At 51.0% G+C, this 25,573-nt stretch overlaps 5 protein-coding genes across 5 annotated transcripts; 4 read left to right on the top strand and 1 right to left on the bottom strand.

Moving 5' to 3' along the window:
- Positions 1-152: 152 nt before the first annotated feature.
- On the top strand, positions 153-1,265 carry PPTG_05464 (hypothetical protein; the record flags this gene model as incomplete). Its single annotated transcript, XM_008899012.1, has 1 exon — positions 153-1,265. The coding sequence occupies one exon, from the start codon at positions 153-155 to the stop codon at positions 1,263-1,265; it is 1,113 nt and encodes a 370-aa protein (XP_008897260.1).
- An 808-nt stretch (positions 1,266-2,073) lies between these two features.
- PPTG_05463 (hypothetical protein) lies at positions 2,074-3,711 on the top strand (the record flags this gene model as incomplete). Its single annotated transcript, XM_008899011.1, has 1 exon — positions 2,074-3,711. One exon carries the CDS (start codon positions 2,074-2,076, stop codon positions 3,709-3,711), a length of 1,638 nt encoding a protein of 545 aa, XP_008897259.1.
- A 418-nt stretch (positions 3,712-4,129) lies between these two features.
- On the top strand, positions 4,130-9,161 carry PPTG_05462 (hypothetical protein). The gene is made up of 3 exons (XM_008899010.1): positions 4,130-4,329; positions 4,404-8,228; positions 8,296-9,161. The coding sequence occupies exons 1-3, from the start codon at positions 4,201-4,203 to the stop codon at positions 8,962-8,964; spliced, it is 4,623 nt and encodes a 1,540-aa protein (XP_008897258.1). The 5' UTR covers positions 4,130-4,200; the 3' UTR covers positions 8,965-9,161.
- Positions 9,162-9,281: 120 nt separating this feature from the next.
- Positions 9,282-11,976, top strand: PPTG_05461 (hypothetical protein). Its single transcript, XM_008899009.1, has 2 exons — positions 9,282-11,625; positions 11,693-11,976. Exons 1-2 carry the CDS (start codon positions 9,307-9,309, stop codon positions 11,876-11,878), a joined length of 2,505 nt encoding a protein of 834 aa, XP_008897257.1. The 5' UTR covers positions 9,282-9,306; the 3' UTR covers positions 11,879-11,976.
- On the bottom strand, positions 11,930-25,553 carry PPTG_05460 (hypothetical protein). The gene is made up of 3 exons (XM_008899008.1): positions 19,363-25,553; positions 15,934-19,292; positions 11,930-15,853 (listed from the first exon to the last, which is right to left on the bottom strand). Exons 1-3 carry the CDS (start codon positions 25,483-25,485, stop codon positions 12,019-12,021), a joined length of 13,317 nt encoding a protein of 4,438 aa, XP_008897256.1. The 5' UTR covers positions 25,486-25,553; the 3' UTR covers positions 11,930-12,018.
- Between the last annotated feature and the right edge of the window lie 20 nt (positions 25,554-25,573).

Genomic DNA, 25,573 nt, shown 5'->3' with positions numbered 1-25,573 from the left:
TTTTTTAAACAAAATTCACGACCTCCCACGCCTCTGCACCACAAGAGAGCTTTCGCAACTCTCAGGATCCGAGCTGTTATTTTGACTTTCTCGACGTAGGTACTTCTCCGGTTCGCTAGGCTGGCAGCAGGTTGACCAGTCCGCACAAGAGGATGAAGCTTATGCAGTTTGGCTCTTTCACCTCGATACTATTAGCTGTAACATCCGTTTATGGATACGATGCTATGCAAACGACAGAGCCGCCTGATGTTAGCTCAAATGCCAGTACAGGTTTGTCCACCAACCAGGAGAGCCGCATATATGGAGGTTTGGAGGCTGATGTGGACAAGTACCCGTTCATCGCAAGTCTGCGCTTTGACCCCTTCGGAAAAACGTTTTGTGGCGGCACACTAGTCGCACCGCAGTACATTCTTACAGCTGGACATTGCATCAAGACAGACAAAGGACAGCTTTATGTGTCACTCGGATCACAGTTCAGCGCAGGGGCAGGATCCGGTTCAGCCGAAAAGATAAAGGTCGTCGAGGGATACCGTCACCCGTTATACAACAACGACAACCACCTTTACGATGTTGGTTTGTTGAAGCTGGAGAAATCTTCTACCCAAAAGACATCCCCTCTGTGCGCTGATGATGGATCAGACAACAAGGTTGGAACAATGGCAACGGTTCTTGGTTGGGGGGTGACCGAAGATCGCAAGAGCAGCTTAACACTCCAAGAAGTAAACGTAAGGGTCATTTCAAACGCGGAATGCAACAAGAGATACCGGAACCGCATCACGGAAGGTATGATCTGCGCTGGGAATGGTAACGGCAAAGACTCGTGCAACGGAGACTCTGGTGGTCCACTTCTCGCCAACGGTGTGGTTGTTGGTATTGTGAGCTGGGGCGGCAAGTGCGGCACGAAAGCGGGCGTGTACACGCGTCTGACTTACGTTATGGAGTTTGTCGATGACGTCCTGAATGGTGCTGATGACAATATATTCGCTGGAACTTCGTCGACGACGGGATCAACAAGTGACGCAGGTAAACCGAGGAAGTCTACCAGTAAAGGCACCTCAGCAGGTGAGGCAGCTTTTCCAGCAAACCCTGTGCGTGGGAGTGCCAGCGGTGTGTCCGCAATGCAGTCAGCAAAAATATTGAGTGAGATTGCTCAGAGCACTGAACTCCCCGTTATCAATGCCAAGCCTCGAAGCTCAAACATTAAAGCGGATGTCCCAACAAATGAAGTACCGGCATCTGGTAAATGCGTTGTCCGTAGGCGATAACTATCAGCGATCGAGCAAACGGCGAACTGTTTTCGGTTTTTTTTTAAAAAAAAAAAAATGCAAGAAGCGTTAAGAGAGTAATTTTGTTTGAATAAGTAATGAAGAACTGAAGTACGGATGGTTGAGACCTTCTGGTGGATATAGGGATGAATGGATACTGTAATTCTGAATCTAACTAATAAAATGCTCTACAGTGCAGAATGATTCTCTCGATTCGAATACGCTTACTGACTATATACCGTCATTCGTAAACGCCTTTCATGCTGTCGAGTTCTGACGCTCCGACGATTGCGAGGTCAATTTATGGATATACAGGTAGATCTTCCCAGTGCATGACATCTGGATCTCTATCGACGCTGTTCCAAGTCTGCAGCAGACGACCTACCGCCGAAGAACAGCCCTGCTGTCGCTTGGGTCACTTCAACAACCTGGCTCTGTTTGTTGACTTGAATTGCTGTCATCGCGGTGCGGTGCACAGCGATCCCCATCTTGTGTTTTTCCTGCGATGCGATGAAACATTACCGGCCTGCTGTTTTCAGGCACTTGCATGGGCTTTGACTACCTAGCTGGTGGCGCGTAGGCGACTCTGTTTTATCTAAATCACGTTTACTGTCCCCATCTCCAGATCTCCACGAATGCCCATGGTTCTGTTAGCTAGCGCCACAGCTTCGAGCGCTTCCGGCTTGACGGAAGCATCCCGGACGATATGCTCGACCAGATCATTTTGGTTTTCACCACGCCGGACCTTCGCATTGTTCGAAGGACTAAGGCGTTAGACTCTAACTTTGATTCTCCAATAGTTTGAGCGATGAAGATTGCACAGGTTGGCGCGTTCGCCGCGACGGTGGCGTCGCTCTCGACGTTCACGTATGGCTACTCATTTGACGATGTTCCCACGACCGAGACCGAGACAGAGAGCACTGGTTTAACTGCGAACGAGGAGAACCGCATTTGGGGTGGATCAGATGGAAATATCGACAAGTATCCCTTCCTTGCTGGTCTGCGCGATTCTTTCTTTGATGAGACCTTCTGCGCCGGCACGCTCATCGCTCCTCAGTACATTCTTACGGCAGGTCACTGCATTAGAACGAACGAGATGCAAATAATTGCCACTTTTGGCACAAACGACAGCACTGGTTCTGGCTCGGGTGCGGCCATCCAAGTCCCAGTCATTGCGGGTTTCCGTCACCCTTTGTACAAGAAGAAGGAGCACTTGTACGACGTGGGTTTGCTTAAACTGAAGAAGCCGATCAAGCGCAAAACGGCGAAGTTGTGCGCCTCAGACGGATCCGACAACAAAGTGGGAACAATGGGTACCGTTCTTGGATGGGGTAAGACACAGACCAGCGGCGAATCGACCAGCCCTACCCTGCAGCAGATAACGCTTCCTGTCATCTCGAACGCTGAGTGTGGCAAGTTCAAAAAGTACGTTGGCCGTGTTACGGAAGGCATGCTGTGCGCTGGAACAGGCAACAACAAGGACACGTGCAATGGTGACTCCGGTGGTCCGCTTCTCGTGGACGACGACATCCTTATTGGCTGTGTTAGCTGGGGCAGCAAGTGCGGTCAACAGGCTGGTATTTTCACGCGCCTCACGTACGTGATGGACTACATTGAGGACATTTTGGCCGGCGGCGATGGCAGCAAATTCAAGGGGTCGTCGTCCGGTTCGATGGATGGGGTCATACTCCCGCCGTCATCAGACTCGTCGAGCAGCGATGACCTAATGTCGATTCTCCAAGGCAGTGGAAGCAACGACCTGTCTTGGCTGCTTGATCTGCTCAAGAGTAACTCGGGCAGCGGTAGCAACGACCTATCGTGGCTGTTCGACAGCAACTCGGACAGTGACTCCGCCAGTGGTAGCGAGGACACTAAGGGAGGCAAGGCCACGAAGGCTCCCATCGAGGAATCATCTGAATCTGCGTCGGAGGACACGGACATTCTTGCTACCAAGGGTAAGTCTACCAAGGCCCCCGTTGTAGAGGATGACTCGGATTCTGGCAGCGATGACCTGTCGTGGCTCCTTGACAGCGACTCTGAGAGCGGTAGCGAGGATTCAATCCTCGTTAAGGGTGCCACTAAGGGTAAGTCTACCAAGGCCCCCGTTGTAGAGGATGACTCGGATTCTGGCAGCGACGACCTGTCGTGGCTCCTTGATAGCGACTCGGAGAGCGGCAGTGAGGACCCCACACTTGTCAAGGGTGCCACCAAGGGTAAGTCTACCAAGGCGGCCTCTGCCAGCCACGACCTCGACTGGTTGTTTGCTAGCGAATCGGATAGCGGTAGCGAGGACGCAGTCTTGGTCAAGGGTGGCAAGACTTCAAAGAAGACGAAATCATCGAAGACTCTGGTTGAGGAGGACTCGGATTCGGCATCGGAGGACTCGGCCATCCAAAGTGACTCTGTCCACCAGAGCGACCAGGTAACTCAGCAGTCGTTTAAGTGAGCCATGTGACCACTTCACTACATCCGCTTAAATACATGTTTGAATGCGCTCCCTTTTGCCAATCTGGTCTGTGAAGAATGTGAAGAATAGAAGTATTCATCTCTAGCTGTCAGAGTTGCTTGAAGTCGTAGTTTGATAAGACGATCGCTCTGAGCAGCAGCTTTGCCATCAGGCTTAAGCTACATGTATTAGATACTACGAAGATGCCCGACACGAAGGAAGAGTTGGGCAGCCTTAAGTCACTTTGATAAGCTCACTTCAACTTTCCGAGTTTGCACCCATTCGTAAACCTGATTTTCGAGTAAATAATTCAATAACCTTCCATTCATAATTTACCAACAAATAGCGATTTAAATAAAAGACCCTTTCACATTGTTCCTAATCTAGAAACCCCTATAACTGCATGGACATTTTACACTTGGGAGGCAATCCAGCGTCACTTTCATTTCGTTCAGATACAAAGCGAGGCAGGGAGTGCAGCTGGCCGACATGGGGCAGGCTGGCTCCGTGCAGCAGAAGAGCGCGCTGCGCGACGTGTTGGCGTTGCGCCGACCCAATGTGACCAACACCGAGCTCGAGGAAGTGCTACGCACCTTTTGCGCCTTGTTCCCGCTCGAGGTAAAGCTCATAGACGTTTGTTCCCGACTTAGTTTACCTCTAACTCGTAACATTTTCCAATACGTCATACACAGCTCCAAGTACCCGTGGATGCGGACCCCAATCTCCTCAGTAATATCGTAGGCGTCGATGTCAAGGAGCGCCGTCTCTTTGACGTTGTACACGGTTTGTTAAAGGACCAAACAGAACAGGCGCAGCGGAACAATGGACGCGATATGATAGGACTCATCCTCACGAGCTTCCGACGCGTTATCCGCTGGCGAGAGCTCTACAAACTATGCGCCAAGTGCTCCATGAAGCCTTTTCTCAGGTGTCTGCACCGTCCGTCGCCTACGCTCGTGCTGTCGGTGCTGGAAACTCTACAGTTGATGTTATCGCCCTGTCCAGGCTTCGAGACCGGCGACAAGGCGGCAGATCGAAGCGAGGCGGCAAACAGGAGGAACTTTGGAGACGCAGGAGGCTTCGAAGTACTGCGCTCGCTCTTGGAACAATTTGGAGCTGCTGTGGTGAAGGAAAAGCAGAAAGAAGACGCAGCAAAAGTGCTCGGAGGAGTGTTGAAGCTGTTCCACTTGGTATTAGTGGAGAGACGAGTAGCGACGGACATGATGACGTGCACTCAAGCGATAGAAGCTCTCATGACCGCTCGAGTGTCTCTACTGGACTTGTGTCATTGCAGAGATGGACATTACCAAGTCATGAGACTGGCGGTTGCGTTGGTGAAGGAATTATTCTGTATTGTGGATCTGGATCAAGTGCATCAACTGCAAGAGTCAGCGAGGGAGTATGGCGCACTGTTGTATGCGCTTGAAACAGCCGTACGGGAGGATATGGAGACGATAGAGAATGGGAAAAAGGCAAAGGATACAGATGATATTGAGCCCGAAATGCGGGACTTGTGTGTGGACCTTGTGGAGGTGTTTTGTGCCGGTAATACGCGCTCGAAGAAGACTGTGTACCGTATTTTTCCGGTTGAGCTTTTTATTCCTGTAAAAAGTCGAGTTGAAGTTATACCGCGACACACTGGAGCGTCACCCTCTTCAACGGTTCATACGAAGCCTTCAATAGCGCGTAGTGCGAGGACTTTGCCGCACTTTCCGTTCGAGTTTGAGCAGCCCAGACGCACGTCCATCGCCGCGTCGAATGTTGTCGCGACTAACGGAAATGCTGAAACTAAACGGAACCGTGTGGTGGCATTGGCTTATAACGCCATGAATTTTGGCGGAGGTGCCTTTGAACGATGGATCGGAGACGCGCGTGAGAAGGGAGAACACTGGCGGGAAGTTATTGAGGCCGTTCGTCAAACACATGAACGACCGGAACTGGTATGGCGCGCTCCCATGCGTAAAGAACTACGCCAGGCTTTGCAGCTTGAAATTGAGACGCTTGAATGTCGACGACGGCAAATGGCTGAAGATGATACACAGTCTGCGGAACTGACACTGCGCTGGGCTCATGAAATGTTTTATGTGGAGTACCCTTCAATGCACGAAGAACTGGTGGTAAACGACTACTTTGTGGAGTATCTCATTCCTCGTGTGGCTGACTTGTCAGCTACATATGAGATCGCCGAGCCCGTTGTATTAGCTTGGCATCTTTCTGATCGACTGGCGGTAGAGCATGATGAAAAATGGGCGCAGTTATGCGTCCGGTGTCTTCGGTTGGTCATCAGACGCTACGCCATGCTATTTCACGGTCAACTCCCGACCCAGTATGTGCTGGTCCTACTCCGTGACCACATGAACCATTCACCTGCCTTTGTGCGCGAATGTTTTCTTCTCCTAAATACTGCAATTACTACCACACGAAGCACACCGTCCGAAAGCTTCAACCAACTGTGCACGAATGTAACTCGAACGATCGTGGATGTTCTGGCGGATCCAGTGCTGCTAGCGACATTTTCAGGACCTTTGGAGTCGGAGGATGAGGGTGATCAAGACAGTCTCGTGCATATTGCAGAGCCAGAGGATGAAGCCGTCTCCGTGGTGAATGGGCGTGATGCGTTGATACGAGCTGGAGTTTCGCTTCTCCTCACTATTGCGCGCCGTGGGAAGTTCGTTTTACGACTGGCCAGACCCAAGCGCATGTACTTGTGTCGACTGCTCGCGGTGGAGACACTTGATCACGTGACTATTACTCGACTACTGTTTGTGTTGAAGCAATTGGCACTCCTGGACGGCAACGGCGCTTACAGCAGTTCAAATGGATCCAGTGGAGCTTCTAGTCGCCTATCGTCTGCGTCATCGCCTTCTTCTTCGGTGTCGTCACACTCAAACTCAAACTCAACGACAGACAGCAACTGGAGGTCACTTACACTGGTGTATGTGCTGTTAGCTAGTTGTGACCCGAAAGGTATGGGTATGTGTGTGGCCGCTGCTGAGTTTCTTAAGGAGTGCTGTGTTTTGCATCGCGGTGCTGGTGGATACAAGAACATTTCGTCGTCCAACGAACTTAGTGAACTGTTGAATGAAGCCCTTGGATTTGGTGGATGTGGCATGGAACGGCTGCTGAATTCTGCAAGTGCGGAAGCGTTTGCCGATACGTTTAATGCATCTCAGAAACGAGCAGCAGATGTGAACTGGGGACGAAAGCAGCGTGTGCGGTTGTATCGATATCTCAAGCACAAATACTTGGGATCTGAGTCGAAGACATCGTCGTGGAATAACTTCGTCGATGACTCAGCCCACCGCTATGAGGATGACGACCTGTTCATTGGGAACATCTTCTTACGGTCCTATATTGAAGGCGGTGGTGATTTCTTGAGTCAGTGGACGCCTGAAATGTTTAGCGAATTGATTAATGCGCTGTTCGAGGAACTGGTACAGCTTGGCAGCAGAAAGGCAGCGTATACCAGCGGCACTGGAAGTATAGGACCATTACCGTCTCCTTCACATCAGCCGTCTCTAATCCAATCATCAAGCAGTGGCGGTCTGTGTGCAGCTGAATCGTGGGAGGTGCAGGTGTTAATCCTTAAGGCCTTGGCACGACTCATTCCGTCGCATGGTGCTGAAGTTAAAGTTAAGAGTGAGTACTATGAGGCTTTACTGGCTCCTCTTCGTCGCTCGATGCTTAGCGAAGTTGATCAAGTACGAGGGATTTTGTCGCTGGAGCTCTTTGCGGCCGTGATATCCGCTCCTGAAGCGCGCAGTGTCAACACAGCTGCGTGTCGATTATTCCTGGAGGAAAAGGGCTTGACCGTGATAGCCGACGCCCTTGAGCGTATGCGAACCCCAGCATTCCAGCAAATACTGCAAACAGTTGAAGTATTTGGCCCGCGTCGACGGAGTAGTTCAAGCACTCAGAACATGGCGCGCGTGCTTCTGTATCGCTTGACAGATGTGCTGTCGATTCTGGCTAGTCAACAAGCTGCAGGGATTCGCGCTATTACGAAGAATCCGGAGGTGGTGACTGCATTGATCGAGCTCGCGTCACGTCAGATTATCACGCAATACGCAGACATCGACGCTGCGAGTGTTTGTTTGAGTTGTCTAGGTGGATTGTGCCACTATGATGAGCTTCGGGCACTCGTGATTAATGCCGGAGGACTACTGTCGCTGCTAGATACTGTTGCTTTCTGTCCGGCTGAAGAGCTTGACAAAACTGCAGCAAGGGAATCTCAAGGCACTGATGAACGCAGTGAATCGGACACGTCAGATACTGAAGATGGACAAGAAGAGGCTGCAAAAGTTGAGCTGCCAAATGGTAAAATCAGTAGCGAAGACAGTGGTAAGGATACGCCAGGTGAGGACGGTGGGGACATTCAACGGGTTCCGTCGCGATACTTCGGTGCGATTCGAAGCGCTGCGTTGGTGTTACGTGCGTGTCTGGGACCAAAAAGTGCTCCCGCGCCTTCACTTCCGACTCAAGTGCTGTATCAGCTACTGACGCCAAGCTTCGTTCGGGTAAGCAAGTTGACATCTCTGTGTCTCGACCCTGAATGTAACTAATTGTACTGCTGTTGCTCTACAGCTGCTGCGTTCGTCTCCAGACCAGTTCATTCTCCAGTTGCAGACTACCGAAGATATTAACACTGCAACGCTCATCTGGACAGTCAGCATGAGACAACGACTGCAAACGTGCATCTCAACGGAGCTTGCGAAGGTGAAGGCGGCAGCCATTGCGAAGACGTGGCCTCGCTGGAACCCAGAGCACTTTGTAGCTGCTGACTCTTTCCGATACCAGTACCCCGAGCTTGCAGATGTGATTGTCCTGCATGACGTCTATCTCGCAAACTTTGTGGCGACTCCTGTTGAAGATTTGGACTTGGGAGACATCGACATGGCTGCATTCTCGGAAACGCTGCTGATCTCCATTCAGAGTCATGAGAACGTGCTTCGTATCCTGCAAGAGAGAGGCTCGAGCGACCCGACAAAAGAAAATGCCGTGCATTTGATGCGGCAGGCCTTGGACAAACTCGTGAGCAAACATCCGCAGCATAACCTCGAGGTGGGCGCCAGTCGCGACGCCCCGTTTTCAGACGGCTCACCTGCAGTGTCGCCTACTTCCACACCCGTGTATTTCTCTCCTCATACGTTGGCAGCAGCGGTACACAGCTTCTCACCGACGGATGATCGCGACTGGGACATTACACGCATTGAGCGCTGTAGCTCGTCCGGGATTGAAGACCTGACCGTGTAAGACCTGCAATCTCAAGTCATCATGTGAGCACATACTTGGATGCAGCAGCGCTAGAGGAAGTGGACTTCGAGTGTCCGCAGTCCATTATTTAAACTTGGACGTATACGGCAAGGTTTTTTTGTTTTTTTATAAGTGTGCGCGTTCTTGTTGTTTTGGTGCATGTACTGTACTTTGTAATCGTACACTTAGGTGACCATCATTCCGTTGAGTACGTCAACAGAGTTTAGCCAATCATATCGCTCTATTTTGGATCGATCTCATTGGTCGAAACGCGATCCGGCAGTTGTTACAGTCCCACTGCCAGCTTCAGTTTCCAACTTGCCATCAAGTAAAAGTCTCGTCATGACATCGCAGGAAGCGACTCCGTTGTTGGGCAAGACGACGGAGCGTCTGGACGCCATGGAGAAGAAAAACACGTACTCGCGCTGGAGAGACGACGATGTGGACGACGACAGCAGCAGTGGAGATCCGCTATCCCCCAAGCGAAGACGCAAGTCGGCTCAGCGTCAAATGCTGTGTATGCAGTTCAGTCTGCTATTGTTGCTAGCCTGGGATTTGGCCAGTCTTCTCGTGGTCTGCAGCTTCAGTCTCGGTGGATCGGCTTTCACGCGATTGAGGTGGTTACTGGACATACAGCAGCCGCAGTGGCGCTTCTGGGGGCTACCTGTCTGGGCCACATTGATCAAGAGCGTGCTCTTCCTGCTGGCTACGCGCTGGCCTGACGCGCGCGCCATCACTTGGTTTGTGAACCTCTTCTGCCTTGCCTTTTTGGGTGTCTTGGCAGTGGACGCGTTTAAGTTGGACGCAATTTCGCGTCTTGATGAGGGGAAACAGGCCCTGGTGGACGCCAATGTGGCCAACTCGTTGCCATTGATCTTTACGGTACTTGAAGTGGTCAACTTGAGCTACTTGCTCGACTCGATCAGGACTCCAGCGCCTGCGGAGAGTGAAGCTCTGCCTCAAGTGGCTGCAGACAAGCCGACGGAGCCTGCGAAGCCTCGTGGAATCTCGTTCGTTAAGCTCATGTACATCCTAAAGCCGTACTTCTGGCCGCATGGGTTTGCCAACAAGCTACGGGCTGGAAGTACCTACTTGGTGTTAATTCTCAGCAAATTGGCGAATCTTGCGGCGCCGCTCTTTATGGCATCGGCCACGAATGCTCTGGTGGCCAAAGATACTGGCGGTGCGATTCGAGATATCACCATTTTCAGCTTCCTGACTCTCGTGTCAAAGTTGTTTAAGGAACTGCAGTCGCTTATTTACCTCAAGGTGAAGCAGACGGCGTATATTGAGCTGGCTACGCTGACGTATGAACATGTGCAGTCGCTTTCGTACGATTGGCATGTGCAGAAGAAATTGGGTGATGTGCTACGCTCGATGGATCGTGGTGTGGAGTCTGCGAACAGCGTCGTGTCGTACGTGTTCCTGTATCTGATCCCGACCTTGGCTGAGTCTGGCGTGGTGATCGTGATCTTCGCGATGCATTTCGAACTGGCAGGATTGAGCTTTGTGGCATTCACCAGCTTGGTGGTTTATGCTTACCTTACAATTAAGATCACGCTCTGGCGCAAAAAATACCGTGAAGCGTCGATGCGCCACGACAATGAGTACCATGACAAGGCTACTGATGCGCTACTTAACTACGAGACCATCAAGTATTTCGGTAACGAAAAACACGAAGTCGAAGAATATTCCAAGGTAATTGAGAAGTACCAGCGCTACTCGGTGTCAGTGCAGGCTTCGCTTAGTGTTTTGAATGGAACCCAGGCTATCATCATCCAGGCTACAGTATTGGGAGCACTGGCTTTGGCAGTTCCACATGTAGTGAGCGAGGAGAGTGGACGCAGGATTGACATCGGTGCTTTCGTTGCCATCTCCGTGTACCTCACGAACCTTTTCGCGCCGCTGTTTTTTCTGGGTGGTATTTACAACATGGTGATAAACTCGGTTGTCGACATGAAGAAGCTGAGCGAGCTGCTGTCGGTGGAACCTGATATTGTTGACTCGCCCGATGCGGTGGAGCTTGGCGTTTGCAAGTACGACTCGGAGAATGGCATCGACGTGGCGTTCCGTCACGTTTCTTTCCATTACCCTTCGCAACCAGCCACTACCGGCGTTAAGGACTTGAACTTTACCATCCCGCGTGGCACAACGACGGCCCTGGTTGGTGAGACGGGTGCCGGCAAGACGACCATTTCCCGACTGCTGTTCCGCTTTTATGAATGTAACGCTGGTAAGATATTGGTGAACCACCACAACATTGCCACGGTAACGCAGCAGTCATTGCGTCAAGCCATTGGCATTGTTCCACAGGACACGGTGCTCTTCAATGACACTATTCTCCGAAACATCAAGTATGGCAACCTGAACGCAACGTTCGACCAGGTCGTCGAAGCTGCCAAGGCTGCACGCATCTATGATTTTATTATGAAGCTCCCAGATCAGTGGAACACGAAGGTGGGCGAGCGTGGACTTAAGCTTTCAGGCGGTGAAAAGCAGCGTGTTGCTATTGCACGCACGCTGCTGAAGGACCCACCCTTTGTCATTCTGGATGAGGCTACATCTGCACTTGACACAGTCACCGAACAGGAGATCCAGGCGGCACTAAATCGACTCAAGGCTAACCGCACCATGCTGGTTATCGCTCATCGCCTGTCAACGGTACGTCGCTCTCTTCGGTGCTTTGATCATTCATGAGGCCTGTACTAACATGTTTTATTTACTACAGATTCGCAACGCGCACCAGATCATCGTTATGCAGGATGGCGCCATCGCCGAGCGTGGAACGCATGACGAGCTACTCGGTCGGCCCGACAGTATCTACGCTGGAATGTGGGATGCCCAGCGCAAGCACGAAGGAGATGTATTAGCGACAAATGACCACAAAGATGCCCAGGTCGCTGATGCGGAATAGGATTGGAGAAGAAAGTAACGCGCATTTTTTAAGGAAAAATGGACGACATAATTTGAAGACTTCGAAATGTTCGAGAGTGCTTGTATTCACATTTCCTTACCTATATCCCTTGTATTTGTTAATTAAGCAGTACGGTGATGCTACTCGTTGTGATGATTCTGAGCGTGTGACGGCGGCGTCTGCGCAAGGTTTACAAAGCTGCGCGTTTGATGCAGCGATTGCGGCAGACGGAAAATCGGGTACTCGAAGGGCAAGTACGACTGTTGAGGTTGCCACGCTGTGTTCAACTCCACCGAGCTTGTCCTAGCCAGCGAAGAAGACGCAGAGCAGTGTTGTAAGCTATCCTTCGTGTAGCTGTTCATCTTCGTCAGCAAGGAGCGCTCCTGCTGCTGCAGCATAGCGCGGACAAACAACACCTTCGTGACTGGCAGTGTTACCTCGTGCTTCTGCAAAAACATTCCACGCGGTATACCAGGGGTCCGTCGACGGCTGGTAGTCACAGCATTTGATCCGTTGGCAGCGGACGCACTTCTCCCCGCACCGCTTGCTGTACGGAACTCGTCTTCCATGTAGTAAATGGTAACTATCTGTTCGTCTGGCGTCCTAGAGCAATCCACCATCACCACTTCTCCAGCTAACAGTTCCCACTCCACGTCGTACTTCGTTGTTTGGGCTGAGCCCGTGCTCTTCACATTCAGGAACAAAATTCGCTTACGAGTCACCAAGAAGCACTGGTGAGTAGTCTTGAGGTCGACATGGCCCAGATATCCATCTGTACGGTAGCGACCACCGCGGATCTTGCCCACAATCTCCTCGCCTAATGACTCCACATACGAATAGACCTTGAGTCGCTTCGTTCGCAGATCGATGTGGCGTGGCGGTCGGACACGTACAAGCAGAGCCTTGGTGTTGGGATCAATGGCATCACGTAGAGTAACCGCAGTCGTTGCTGTAGCCAAAGAGAAGCCAAGTAACGGCTTGAGTACGAGTCCGAATGCACCTGCCATCAGGCCAGGCAGCACACCACGAGCGCCATTAACTTCAAACGAGTGAATCGGAGCCACTACAATACCTGATACGCCTTGCACGAGGCCCTGGAAGATATGCCTCGTTGCCGGGTAGCCGGTGTAGTCGTCCAGTTTCAGACAAGCCTCCGAGAGACCCAGCGAAAAGGCCGTCAGAATACGCGTGTTAAAATCCAGGAAGGTGTATACGGACGCACGTACAAGCGACAGCGAGCCACGACCCACGCCGAACGCAAACGCCTGTGGACTTCGCTGCGAAAGCCCATGTGCAGGCTCGGAGAAGAAGTCCTGGAAACCACTGCGCAAGTTCTTCCACGCGATCATGGGGTTGCCTAGCACATCAACGCTTCCCAAGATGACGTAGGCTTGACGAAGCGCCTCACTCTGGTAATGCGACGCCAGTCGCGTAGCCAACGCATCGGGCTGAACAAACGAATTGTGAATGTGCAACGCCTTGAGTTGAAACGGAGCATTTGCGATCTTGGTCAGACTTGTTCCAATAGCATTCAAAATCAGTCGAAGAGGGCCAACCGTGATCACAGAGGATTCTCGAGACGACGATGAATCGGTCAATGCTGCTGCATGCGAAAGTGAAGACGAGTGGCCGTCCACAATGGCGCCTGCGCTATCACCGAACGAGAAACTGACTGTAGCGCGAATCGGATCGATATGAAACTCTTCAAAGTACAACTTCGTCTGCTCTTCCTTCGCCGCAATAGCACCGAGAGTCCCATACTTGGCTGCAGTGTAGTGCTGAATTTCCGCAGCCAAGGCAGTGTGCTGGTTATGACGTGGACTGATCAACTGCTGCTGATGCTGAGCGCTGTTTCTGCGAGCAACCATTTTCATCGTAGGCGTTGCTGTTCCAGAAGTAGGTCCCGCCGACGTGGTGCCGTCTTTCTGGGCTGCCTCGAGTACCTTCACTGGAATCTCCAGGCTGGAATTAAAGTCATTTAGCAATAAATGGCTGTGTGCGGCTCGCGTAGTCTCATCGTTGTTACCGACACCGTTCATCAATACAACAGCTCGCTTTTTGGTGGCCGCGTCGGCATTGCCGCTGCTGCCATAGATCTTGGCATGCATCAAGAGTGGGAGAATCTGGTAGAGCAGCGCACCATCCACGCGAACGTGCACCGGCAAAACACTGACGCTGAAGTGCCTAATGAATTCGATGCCGGCATACTCGTCGTGCTTCACGAGGCCAACCTGCAGGACTGGAATGCTAATGGTCTGTCCTTTGACAACGCGAGATCTACCGCTTGGATTCGAGAAGCGAAGAAGCACTGGATACGGAGTCACTTGCAACTGATTGTCAACTTGGACGTCATTCACTTCAAGGCAACAAGCAAGAACCCGTGGCCGTGTCTCGCGTTCGAGTCGTGACAACGACGCAGCACTACCGGCGATTGATGCCCCACCGCTGTTTCGATCGACTTCAGAGACAAGAACCTCCAACGCAATACCAGAGACCGACATGTACACCAGCTCCTTCGGAACACTGTCCACGATTGAAATGCCAACACCTTGCAGGTGCAACGCTGCTTGCACGGTAGGAGAAGGCACAAAGCGTTGAAGTAGCTGCAGGGCGCTGCCTTCACTTGCCTCGGTCTTTGCTGAGCGATCATTAGATACCTGGGTGTTGGCTGGTACAGCCTTTTCCCCTCGTAAACGCGTATCAGTGAAACGCAACACTCGAGTTGGTCCATCCGTGGAGATCTCAATGCCCAGAGTACCACCGAGTGCATCGGGATAACGTTGGATTTTATCCAGATCGAAGCTTCCAATGCGCAAAGGCCGACTGTTATCACCAGCGGCCGACGGAAGCATGTCGACGACAAGCAAACGCTCTTCGGTAGGCTCATCCCATGCGTAATCAAGACTGTGGTGTGGCAGCAAAATCTCGCTGCGGCGCACACGATGCCGGTGCGTTCGAAGCGTTTCCAACGAATAGTTTTCCACTCGATACGGCGGTGCAGTCGTACGTTCCTCACGGAAATACACGCATACGCACGATGAATCCAGTTTCAAAGTAACACGCACAAGTTTGCTTTCCCGCGTTGATTCGTGACGCATGCGCACAGCGTATTCACCAGACTCTACTAAAGGCACCGCACCACTCCACGACCAACCATATTCTGCGAAACGACAACGAATCGTGCGCGTCTTGGCGAATCGAAGTGTCCAGTGGAAATCAGCAAACGCTCCAGCTTCCAGCTGGACAACAGGGTTTACAGGAGACATCACTCGGGAGTTCGACATTGAGCCACTGGCGTTGGCCATGTCAATCACTGATGGAGCCATCATCTTGGACGATGAATGGCACACCTCAACTGCACTACTCATCGTGTTGATAAGCATAAACCGAGGCGTCAGCATGATTACCTTTGTCCGTGAGTATTCGCCCTTTGCAGGAGTGATCGAGTAGCCGATGCTAAACTTTTTATTTGCTCCGAAGTCATCCGCTTCAATCTCACCAATCGTACCCGCTTGGTCCAACACAAAGGCGTCAGACCATTTTCGTTGTCCACTCTCCTTTCTCGCATCCAAAGCTGCAACATCTCTTTCGCTGCTGACTCGCAGTCGGACACAACCACGGTCCATCGTGTAGTCAGAATGACATGCTTGCAGAACTTCCAGTTGCCCAAGGCTACGCGGATCATACTCCGAGGTCTTGGGGAGTAGGTCCAATAAGCCCTTTACAGGAGGCACACTCGGAAGAAGTCGCGGATGCCGTCGTTTGCGCTCACTTTCTCGGTGATCGGGAGTGGCACTGCGACCAGACGCGATCCTTTGTTTCTCCAAGTTCCCCATTCCATCGCTAAACTCGTCATCTTCATTTGGACCAGGGCGAAGAAGATGAGGATTGCGATCTCGCCGGGACGCCTTGGCTCTTTGATTCTCTTTCAGTAGCAGCTCATCACGATCCAATCGCTTCTGTCCCGCCAGCAATCTAATCACAAAAAAGCGAATGAGGATACGCAGAGGTTAGTCATCAATCAAGATAGCGACCATCAAGACTGCCGGACGTACGCTGTAGAGTGTTCGCGTCCCATTCGTTCTTCCTCGTATTCGTACTCCAATTTCAGGCCCGTCAGGTTGACAATCCAGTACGGCACGTAGAGGAACAGCTCTCGGCAGTGACCTTTACCCATCCGAATCTCTGCAGTAATATAAAGGTGGGCGTCACTCACAAGATCTTTCATCTTGATCCGGACAACATCTCCCAGATCTTCCACGAGCTCAAGTGGCTCGCTCCAGTCAAATCCCTTCATTCGGACACTCAATTCGAGAGGCGTTTCCTCACTCGACAAATGCCAAATAAGCGAATCTGCAACGTTGATAGAGCCTCGTTCACGCAATCGCTGCTCGCGGGTTTCCCATCCGGTATTCATTACTGCGTTCGTCAGCGAAACAGCTTCAACTGGAGGCGACCAATCACTTGGAGTTGCAATGCAAAAATCTAGTGGTCCAGCGGTTAGATTATGCACGATCAGCGGCGGGTGGAACGAAAGCGTTCGGTGGTACAATGCACTACTCGCGCTGGAAAAGCAAACGTTCATCATGAATGGACGAACAGGTCGGTCACTATACAGTCGTCGAAACTTGATCGTGCACTGGGCTTGACTTGACTCGTCCGTCTCCAGCTGTGTCATGTTCTCGTTGGCGTAAGAGCTCCCTCGATCGAATAACGGGAGTTGCACCCGTTCTTTGGCGTAGGCCTTCGGTAGCATGCCGCTGCTCGCGCCGTCTCCAGCATCGGTGGCAGTGATCTCTGGAGGACGCACCATCACGTATCCTTCGCCCGATGACACAATATGCACTGGAACGGGAACAACGGAGGAAGCCTTGACAATCTTCTTCCAAATGGGTATAATGTGGCCTTGTGGAGTATGCTCCGCTCTCATCGACCGTGACACAGAACGTCGCTGGGGAGGAACAAACTCGACTTCTAGGTCGGACGCTGTTTGATTCTCCATAATCAACGTCGAGCGCACCACGAAATATTTGCATCCACGCTCTACTAGCACGTCAATGACGCACTCGCACTTCCTCATCTGTGTTGCTGTAAAATCCGCTTCAAAGTCCACAAGAGCATACATACGCGAATCAACTTGGTCGACTGGAATAGACGCTTCACTCTGCCATTTCCTTGGAGTATTTGAGAGACTGTCGCTTGGATACTCCTCTTCGACAGCAATGAAGAGCTGACGCTCGCTCACGTGCGTATTTCGCTGCCCACTCTGGCGGTACTTCCTGCTTCCTTCTCGTACTTCGTTTTCCGACTGCACCTTGTTGAAGCGAAGAGGCTCCTCTTGGCCAGGAGCCAGAGAATGCTCGCTGCAAGTTATGCCCCAATATCGTAAAGGCATTCCAGTGTTGTTCCGGATCCAGTACGTAGAATACTCGGTCATTTCCCGTGAATCGCCACCAGCGTTGACAACCCATCGCCAAGCACGGTCAGCAGCCACTAGGTTTGCAATCAGTGCATCTGTCAAATTAAGTTGGAGAAAGACGTCGGACGAGATGTCCAGCTTCCACGGTGGTGATGCTTGCTGTCCTTTATTGTCCAAACCACGAATGCGTAACTGCTGCTGCGAAAGTATCATCTTGACGCTCCAAGGTTCAATAAGTGGCTCCATCGTCACAAGACGCAGATTTTGGTACTTCGCTTCAGCTTTACAGCTCGCGATGACTTCTATCATCGAATTCGACTCTGCTCGAAATAAAAGTTCAATACCCTTCGATTCGAACTCGACAACTGGTGACGCTTGGTCCGCGATGTTGTTAATCAATCGGAATTGAACACCTCTTGCAGTAATCGACGCACGCGTAAGTACATCATGTTGGGCGGCTGGCAATACATCGTGACCTTCCACTTCGATGTCGCTCATGTCGTCTGCACCGAAGTAGTGAGCATACTCAGAGTAATCCCCTGTCATATCCTGTAAATCGGACCAATCGAGGTCATCTGCTGCTGCTTTTAGCCGTGCGATGAATGTATTGCGAATCTTTTTCTCTGCGCCAAGCATACTGGTCAAGCTGGCAGATATTTTCAATAACAGTGGTAGGTCTCGGTACGATATATGCGAAAAGATCTGGTCAATACGCACAGTCGGCTCACTGAGAATCCATTGCCGCCACTCGGATGGAACATCGCGAAGAAACAGTTCTGGTAAATCCACCGCCGTGTTGTCAGTCCTGTCGGTTGGCGTCGTATTCACCCACGACGCTGCATTTGAGTCATCTTCGCTATTCTCGACTGTGTTATCCCTAGTTTCCACACCTCCATTATTCGAGCCGCTGTTTGCATCGCTGCTTTCCGAGTCGACGGCATCGTCGAGTACAGGTCGAAAGCACTGGCGCAACGCGAACTGCATATCAACTCCAAAGCTTTCGACAAGCGTCCCCGTATGAAGAGTTGGCTTCAGTTGCTCGACATCCCTCGCCGTCGGCGAGCCCACTAATACCTCCACCTTATTCAGCCTAACCGATGCGGTCACAAGTTCAGTGGAATCTGTAGAAGTAGACAATTCACCTCCATGAAGTGCGCTATCAAACTCCGCGACTAATGCACTAGAAAACACGCATCCAGCCACATCTGCCTTGCGATCGGTTGATACCACCCATAGCTGCAAATTTGAAAATCGTGCATCAACTTTCCATTGAGGAATCTCAAGCCGCTTTCTTTTGTCACCTTCGCCCGCCGACAGAAGTTCTGTTTTCGAAGCCACAGACGCTGAGCTTCCGGTTTCTTCAGCAATTGCACGAGACGTGAAGCTTTCAGGAACTCGGCCTTCTTTCGCGCTGGTCGAGCTCAGCATGCGCTGCAGCGGAGACATAAACGCTGATCGAACAGCATTGAGATCGTCTTTCAATGACTCAGTTATGCTGTCAGATCTTGGTCGAAGAGGAGGGACAGCAAAGCGCATTTCCTGTTCACGGTTGTCGTCTGGGCCAGCATCGCCGAACGCAGAATCCTCAATTCCCCGAGGATTATTAGCCATAGCCTCGTCTCGCTGTAGTTCCAGTTCGCTCCACTTCTTGTTTGCCGCCAAAAACACGTCAAGCACAAAATGCTCCAACCGGAGCATAGTTCGGGGAAGAAGAATAAAGCGCGCCGACGATACAACCAGTTCTAGCGAATTCATCGTGGCAACAGATCCGTTCCCGTCTGTATCGCACTGCTTGCTCATTAATCGCCCACTCAGCTGTGATGAAGATACGTCTAGCCTTGACGATTGTGACGCTGAAGGACGAAGCAACGCTGGAAACATGTCATCACGAGACAGAAACGAAAACGAAGAATTATCAGACGCAATTGAAGTACGAGAATCTGTGCGCTCCAAAAGACCTCCTGGAACCGGCCCGAACAAGTGAGTCAAGAACTCCTACAAAGGGACATTGTTAGCATCAAACGCCTCGGAGGGGATAAAGTACATCAACCATTTGTCACCATACCTTGGAATCAGCAATTTTGTCACGGATGACGCCTTCTTGTAAGGAAAATTCACATTGAAACTGGGCCTCGCTGTCTTCCGATGGGATATCCTTCAAACTCAGGGCCACGTTTGCTTCCATCGCAACTAAAACAAGCTCACCAATCACACAACACGGGATTTCGTTTGGGAAACTCCCTCGTCGCCCCATAAAATGCTGCGGATATGATCGTCCTTGGGCTGCGGATGAAGCTCCACCACTGCTCTCACGTGAAGATATCTCGTCAGGGATATCAATTACGCTTTTCATCCACGTCTCAAATTGGTGTGGCGCCTCGGAATACGAGATAAGTGCAACCTTGAATTCATCAAGGAAGAAGTTGATTGTTAGCTGCCCCCACTTCGCCGAATCAATAGTTGCAACAGGTACGGAGGTTTTCAAATCACCATCCTCTCCTTGTGTGTCACCAGGTGGACTAGTCGATTCTACCATCGATGCAGCCTCGTAGCTTTCAATCTGATGAATCACTCCTTGGACTGTATCAAACATTGGGATAATCGCTTCGTAAAATACTTCAAGTGTCAAGCGCACATTTGTTTCGCTGACGTTGAGGCAGACAGGTTCAACATTCACATCCACAGCAACATCTCCCACAGCGGTTCTGTTTTCTCCACAATAGAGTTCTTTGTTCATCACCAGAGCAGGAATAGTGCAGCACACTTGAAAGCCTGATCGGTCAAAGATTGCTGTTTGGTCCGCAAGGGAAGTAATCTGCAAATTGTTAACAGCCACAGTGGCTTGGTACGGTGCACACTCAGGAGCCTCGCGTACTGCTTCAGTCACTTCCCGCCGCAAAGTTAGAGCTATCGTCCCGAAATCTAGTACGATCCCTCGGTACGGCTGAGATTGCAGCGATGCTTGTATGTCTTTCAATGGGGTCGAAGGAAGAACAACAGACGGGTGAAAGAGCTTAATGTCCAAGTCAAAGTTGTTAACAATGCGAGCAAGAATTGAAGCCATGCCATCTCCCTCTGCAGAACCAACGCTCTGATCACTCTGCATATCGGGATCGTTGCCTCCACCGCCATCATCACGTGAAGGTGTACGGGGGCTTGTTGGTTCCACGTTGAATTGTCTAGCTTCTCGGTTCGACGTATCGATTGCATCGAAGAACGGAGTCAAACTTCCTGGCGGATCATCAGAGATCGGAGAAAATCTTGGAACTAACTGAAATTCGGAGCCTAACGAGATCGTGCGCTTACGCGCCGGCTCTTTGACACCTTCACGCAAATTAGCGTGCTTAGACTCAACGCGAGTTCGAAGCGGCCCATCAACAACATAGTTCGCAAGGCTCTCCACAAACTCGGGCTGCGCTAGCAGACGAACAGGCTGCACTGACAAGCAAAGACTCGATTTCGCTTGCTGCTCGTCTTCAGGAGTGACCATTGACTTCGATTCCATTTCTGTAAAGATCAAACATTCAACGCTCAACAGGTTCCTCGCTTCATCCGTCGAAAACTCCGCAGAAGCGTCCAATCCAAATATCTCTATGTAGTCTGATGATGAAGCCTCAAACCCGCGCATTGCAGCACCGCTGATCCCAAGATCATCATCCTGACGCTTCTTTGAGGACAGATCGAACACCTTCACATCACCCACCAAACAGGAAACATTTATCTGACCCGCTTTCCCAGTGCCAACCTGTACTCGGGAATCAAGAACCGCAACGGACGCTACGGAATCTCCACGATCGGAGAAGCAGACAGAAACTGAATGGAGTCGAACACTCAACTTCAGTGCAACAGGGCCACTTTGGCTGTCCGACATGGGTAATTTCAGATCATCTGGTCGCTGCTCAAATAGATTCTTCCTTGCCCGCTCGAGATCTGCACGAACAGACTCGGTCAAATTTACCGACATCGAGTATTCTTGCTTGATAGTGGGCGTGAGCTCGAAAGGAGGCGGAAGGCCGTCATCAGGGTCAGTTAATGATATCTCACCGCCCCCAATACCGCCTCGCGAAGAAGCGGGAACCAGAGCGAGTTGCGAAGATGATTCCTCAAACAAATCCAATAATGAACAGACATATGACTGGTCGAAGTTGAACTGCACCGAACCGAGTTGAACATCCACGTCCCGCCGTACCTCTGTGCCGCTCTTTTGGTCGTTCAAGGAGCTGAAGCCAAGCTCTAACAATGTATCTGGTGCTGCAGAGGTTCTCGATCGCGAATCATCACTACCTTTCCTGCCGCGAGATTGAAAAGAAATTACTCGTTCTCGTTGCCTTGCTGGTCGCCGACGTTGTGTAGAGTAGCCAGGGAAATTCCCACCACGACGCAACGGTGTTTTTATCGAAAACGGAGCAGCAATCGTCGGACACGAAAACAGCAAATACTGTGTTGACCGACCACTATCGTCAACAAAGTCTTCAACTTCAAGCGACAGCAGGCTCACGTTCAATTGGGTTGACAAGGTCTTTTGACCTACTCGAATTCGAAAGCCTTGCAGCTTCACCAATATCGTACCATTGTCTGTAGGGTCATCGTCAAAGTCACCCGTATCGTAGCGGTAAGAGGCGTATGAAGATACCGCAGAAGACCGAGGCTTTTTCAACTGCACAGATATTAGAGGAACAGTGAAGGAGCACACCATTAATCGTCGATCGAGAAGCCTCGTAGGTCCGCCAGGGGTATCCGGTCGGGGTCTCTTTCGAGTTCTCCTCTCTGATCGTGGAGGAATGCTCGTGATACTGTGCCCAGCTGCTGTCGAATCAGTGAGATCAGAAACAGAGAGGCTGGGCTCCAGTTCACTTGCACCATCGTTTAGTGCAAAAACACTTTGATCCAGATTGCCGCTGGTGATGCTAAACCACGTGTCATCGCTTTCAACGCTCGAATTTTCGTCTGAATCTCTTGCATCTTCAGGTGATTCACCAGCAACCAGTGGCGGGGCGCTTTCCGTATCACTGAGCATGAATTGCTTTAGTGCTGACGTGCTGAGATAGCTTCCACTTCTGTATCTTTCGTCCGAATTCAGCATGCCTGCATTAACGTTTCCATACGCGTCTTCTGGAGAATACGACCCACCTTCCAAGTTTTTCCGTGTGCTTTTCGGAGCCTCGGCGTTTGCCAAGCTGAAGCGATCGGCCAGTGTGATCAACTGGAAGTATTTTTCGAGTGACAAATTGAACGTTAAAGCTGGAAGGTCTGCATGGACGTAAAATCGTGTCAGCGTCGCATCAAGCGGCAAAATTGACATTCGCACGGTGACGTTGATGTTGAAGCGCTCAACTAACTCGTACTCTTGCTCTTCATCATAGATATTCGCAAGGTAGGACGGAAGGGAAGCAGACGGATAGTTCATTCCGCTGTTTCCAGCGTCACTATCTTGAACCCGAGTCGCTTTTCCATAAGGAATCAGCAATACGTGAATGTTTGCCACAGATAGGCTGAACTTGTCGTAAAATTCCTCCTTCCAGCGGATGGCCCCCTCTCCCCTCTCTGCTTCATCATACAACTGTTGCACAAAAGACGTGTTCGAATTCACATCTCGAAACTGACATGGACTCTGTAGTGCAAGGGAGGACCCCGGTGCTGATCTGCTCGATGGTGGGCCACCAGTCGAGCTCATGTTCATACGCTCACTGTCCATTTGACTCAGACGGTCGGTTCGGAAATTGATTCGTCCTAGATCAACCACTAAACGTGCACAGTTATAATCAGTGTCACTCTCCGGAATAATGATGACCGGTGCCTGAATACGGAGGTCCACGGCGAGTGCAATTCGATTCTCCATCACGTAATCCAGTTTAGCTTCCGTTCGCGTCTTCAAATTAACGATATCGTTGAATGACGCAACTTCAAGCTCTTCCCACAATCCCAAATTCGCCGGAGTGTCCATAAATTTCGCCAAGCGGCCCCAACATCGTGCTGTTGGTGACAACACTATTTCCAAAGGCTCCATATGAATAAACAACGAGGCGTCTGCGCTGGAATTCGCCGGGTTCATCTCATAGCTCATCAGAAATACCACACCAGATAGTTTGCTAACATTGACGTCATCTCCATCACCGGTAGAATGAATAATCTGCTTTCTACTAAGAAGGCGAGAAAAGGCTGAGCTTTCTGCGCTCTCATCAAACGCCTCAATAGATTGTAATGACACATCAACAACCACAGTTTCATCCTTCGCCACTGCAGCCACTTGCAACTGAGAAAAAGTTCCAAGCAGAAATTCGGTGGGAGCGTACTTGCGTCCATAGCTCGGGTCACCGCGGAGAAGCGTTGTGTTTGTTTCTGGGTCACTTGCTAGTGTGAGCGATCCGCGCTGCAACGTCACTGTGATTCGATAAAGCTCACTGAGTTCCATCTGAGACTCACTCTCAGAAGCATCATCTTGCCCAGTCAGATCACGATGCTTATGCATGCGTTTCTTCGAACGCCGAGAAGGTTCTTCTAATATCTTAAACAGTTCACGAAGTTCCACTTCTGGGATAATTCGATGTGGTGTTTGCCCTGAATCTCCGTCTGCAGAAGGCGTAGCCAACTTCGACGTCCACCCAAACATCCATGCTCCCCATGATCGATACCGAACCTCAGCTGGTACACTCGACTCAGTGAATTCCGTGTCTACAGATTCGGAATCCGAAAAGCCGTGAGATTTATGAATCGGAGGAGTTGGCAACCGTCGCCGATCACGAGTAGCACGTGAAGCTTCAAACTTTCGAACCTCGAGGTCGGCCAAGTAGCGAAAAAATAATACATCTTCTACACTCCGACGACGTTCAATTTTCTCCAACCCTAAATCAATCTCAAAAGACGAAAGTTTTGGCAGGTGTGCGGGAGGTCCAATTCTTCCTTGATCGTCATGCTCTGTCATAACTTCATTTTCATCAGCATCGTCATCATTTTCGTCACTGTCAGAAACAACGTAATCTACATCTGCAAGCTCCAGTAGATGACGTGACTTCTGCTGCCACAAGCTCACGTAGCGCTTTCGATCCTCACGCCGGCCGTTCATGAAGCCCCAAGTCCATTGTTGCTTCTTCGTTTTCAAGTCTTCCATTACCGAAGTGATCGCGTATTTCCACCATTCTGCAGGTTCGTCAAATACCGCTGACCGCGGCCTGAACTTACGATACCGCTGATACTTCGTGTAGTGGTCAGGGATCTGCAGTGCCGACGCCAGATACAGCATATCGCAGTATTGCGATTCTTCCAGTCGAAACGCCACCTCGGAAACATTCACATCAACCTCAAACTTCGGTACATTCGCGTCGAACACATCCCTGTTCACAATCAGCCTCGCACTCGCATCAATGGGCTTCAATATAAAGTGATGCTGCTGTTGAGACGGGTACAGCTGCATATGATGGTAGTGTCTGTCATCAAATCGCTTCGGGATCGAGCGGCTGAACGCGCTGGAAAATTCCTCTGCTGAGCATGTTTCAAAGTCGATCTTGTGATCGCGCTGCAGTTCACAGTCCGGATTGCAGTATACACTCAAGTGATTGAGCTCCACGATCTTAAAAATCCGTGGCTCGTTGCTCTTGGAAGTGTCCACGTACGATGGCTGCCAGTTGGAATTGGTGGACTGCACGTGCACCGACTCAATCGTGAGGCCAAGGGCGAACGGGTGCTCCCCCGAGCTGTAGTCCTCCACACGAACATGAATCCGGCGGACGTGCAGCTCCAAGTTATCGATGATCTTATTGAACAATCTGGCCGCGAATCCGTCCTCGCTCCTGTCTGTGTCAGATCCATCGGCTGTCTGATCCTGACGCTTGGCCTGTGCGTAGAGCTCCTCCAGCAGCTTCTTTTTAAGAGTGAACTCGTCCATATTGCGCATGACGGCGTCAATGTCTTCCTCCGTGCGCAACAGCAAATATACATCATCCACTGTGGCCACCACCGAGTCGGACTGCAGCCGGTTCCACGGGATTTTAAGTTCGATGGAGCCCACGAGGCCGCGCACGAGCTTGACAGCGGGCAGCTCCGCCACCACTTCGGGCTTCACCTCTAGCTCCTTGAGAACCACGTAGCCTGACCACACTGCCACGTTGATCTTGTCACTGCTGAAGCATTTGGGCTCGATGTAGCTTCCCAGCGCGCTGGTCAGCAGCCCCGTCACCAGGGTCTCGAACATGGCGCCCGCCGATGCGGAATTCGCAGAGTGTTTGTGGTGGAGTGGAAGTGATGTAAGACACACACGTCAGTGTCAAAACTGGTGAATT

The sequence above is a fragment of the Phytophthora parasitica genome (assembly GCF_000247585.1).
Source record: "Phytophthora parasitica INRA-310 unplaced genomic scaffold supercont2.7, whole genome shotgun sequence".
In the NCBI taxonomy this organism is placed as follows: Eukaryota; Oomycota; class Peronosporomycetes; order Peronosporales; family Peronosporaceae; genus Phytophthora; species Phytophthora nicotianae.
This window is presented reverse-complemented; position numbering and strand designations above follow the sequence as displayed.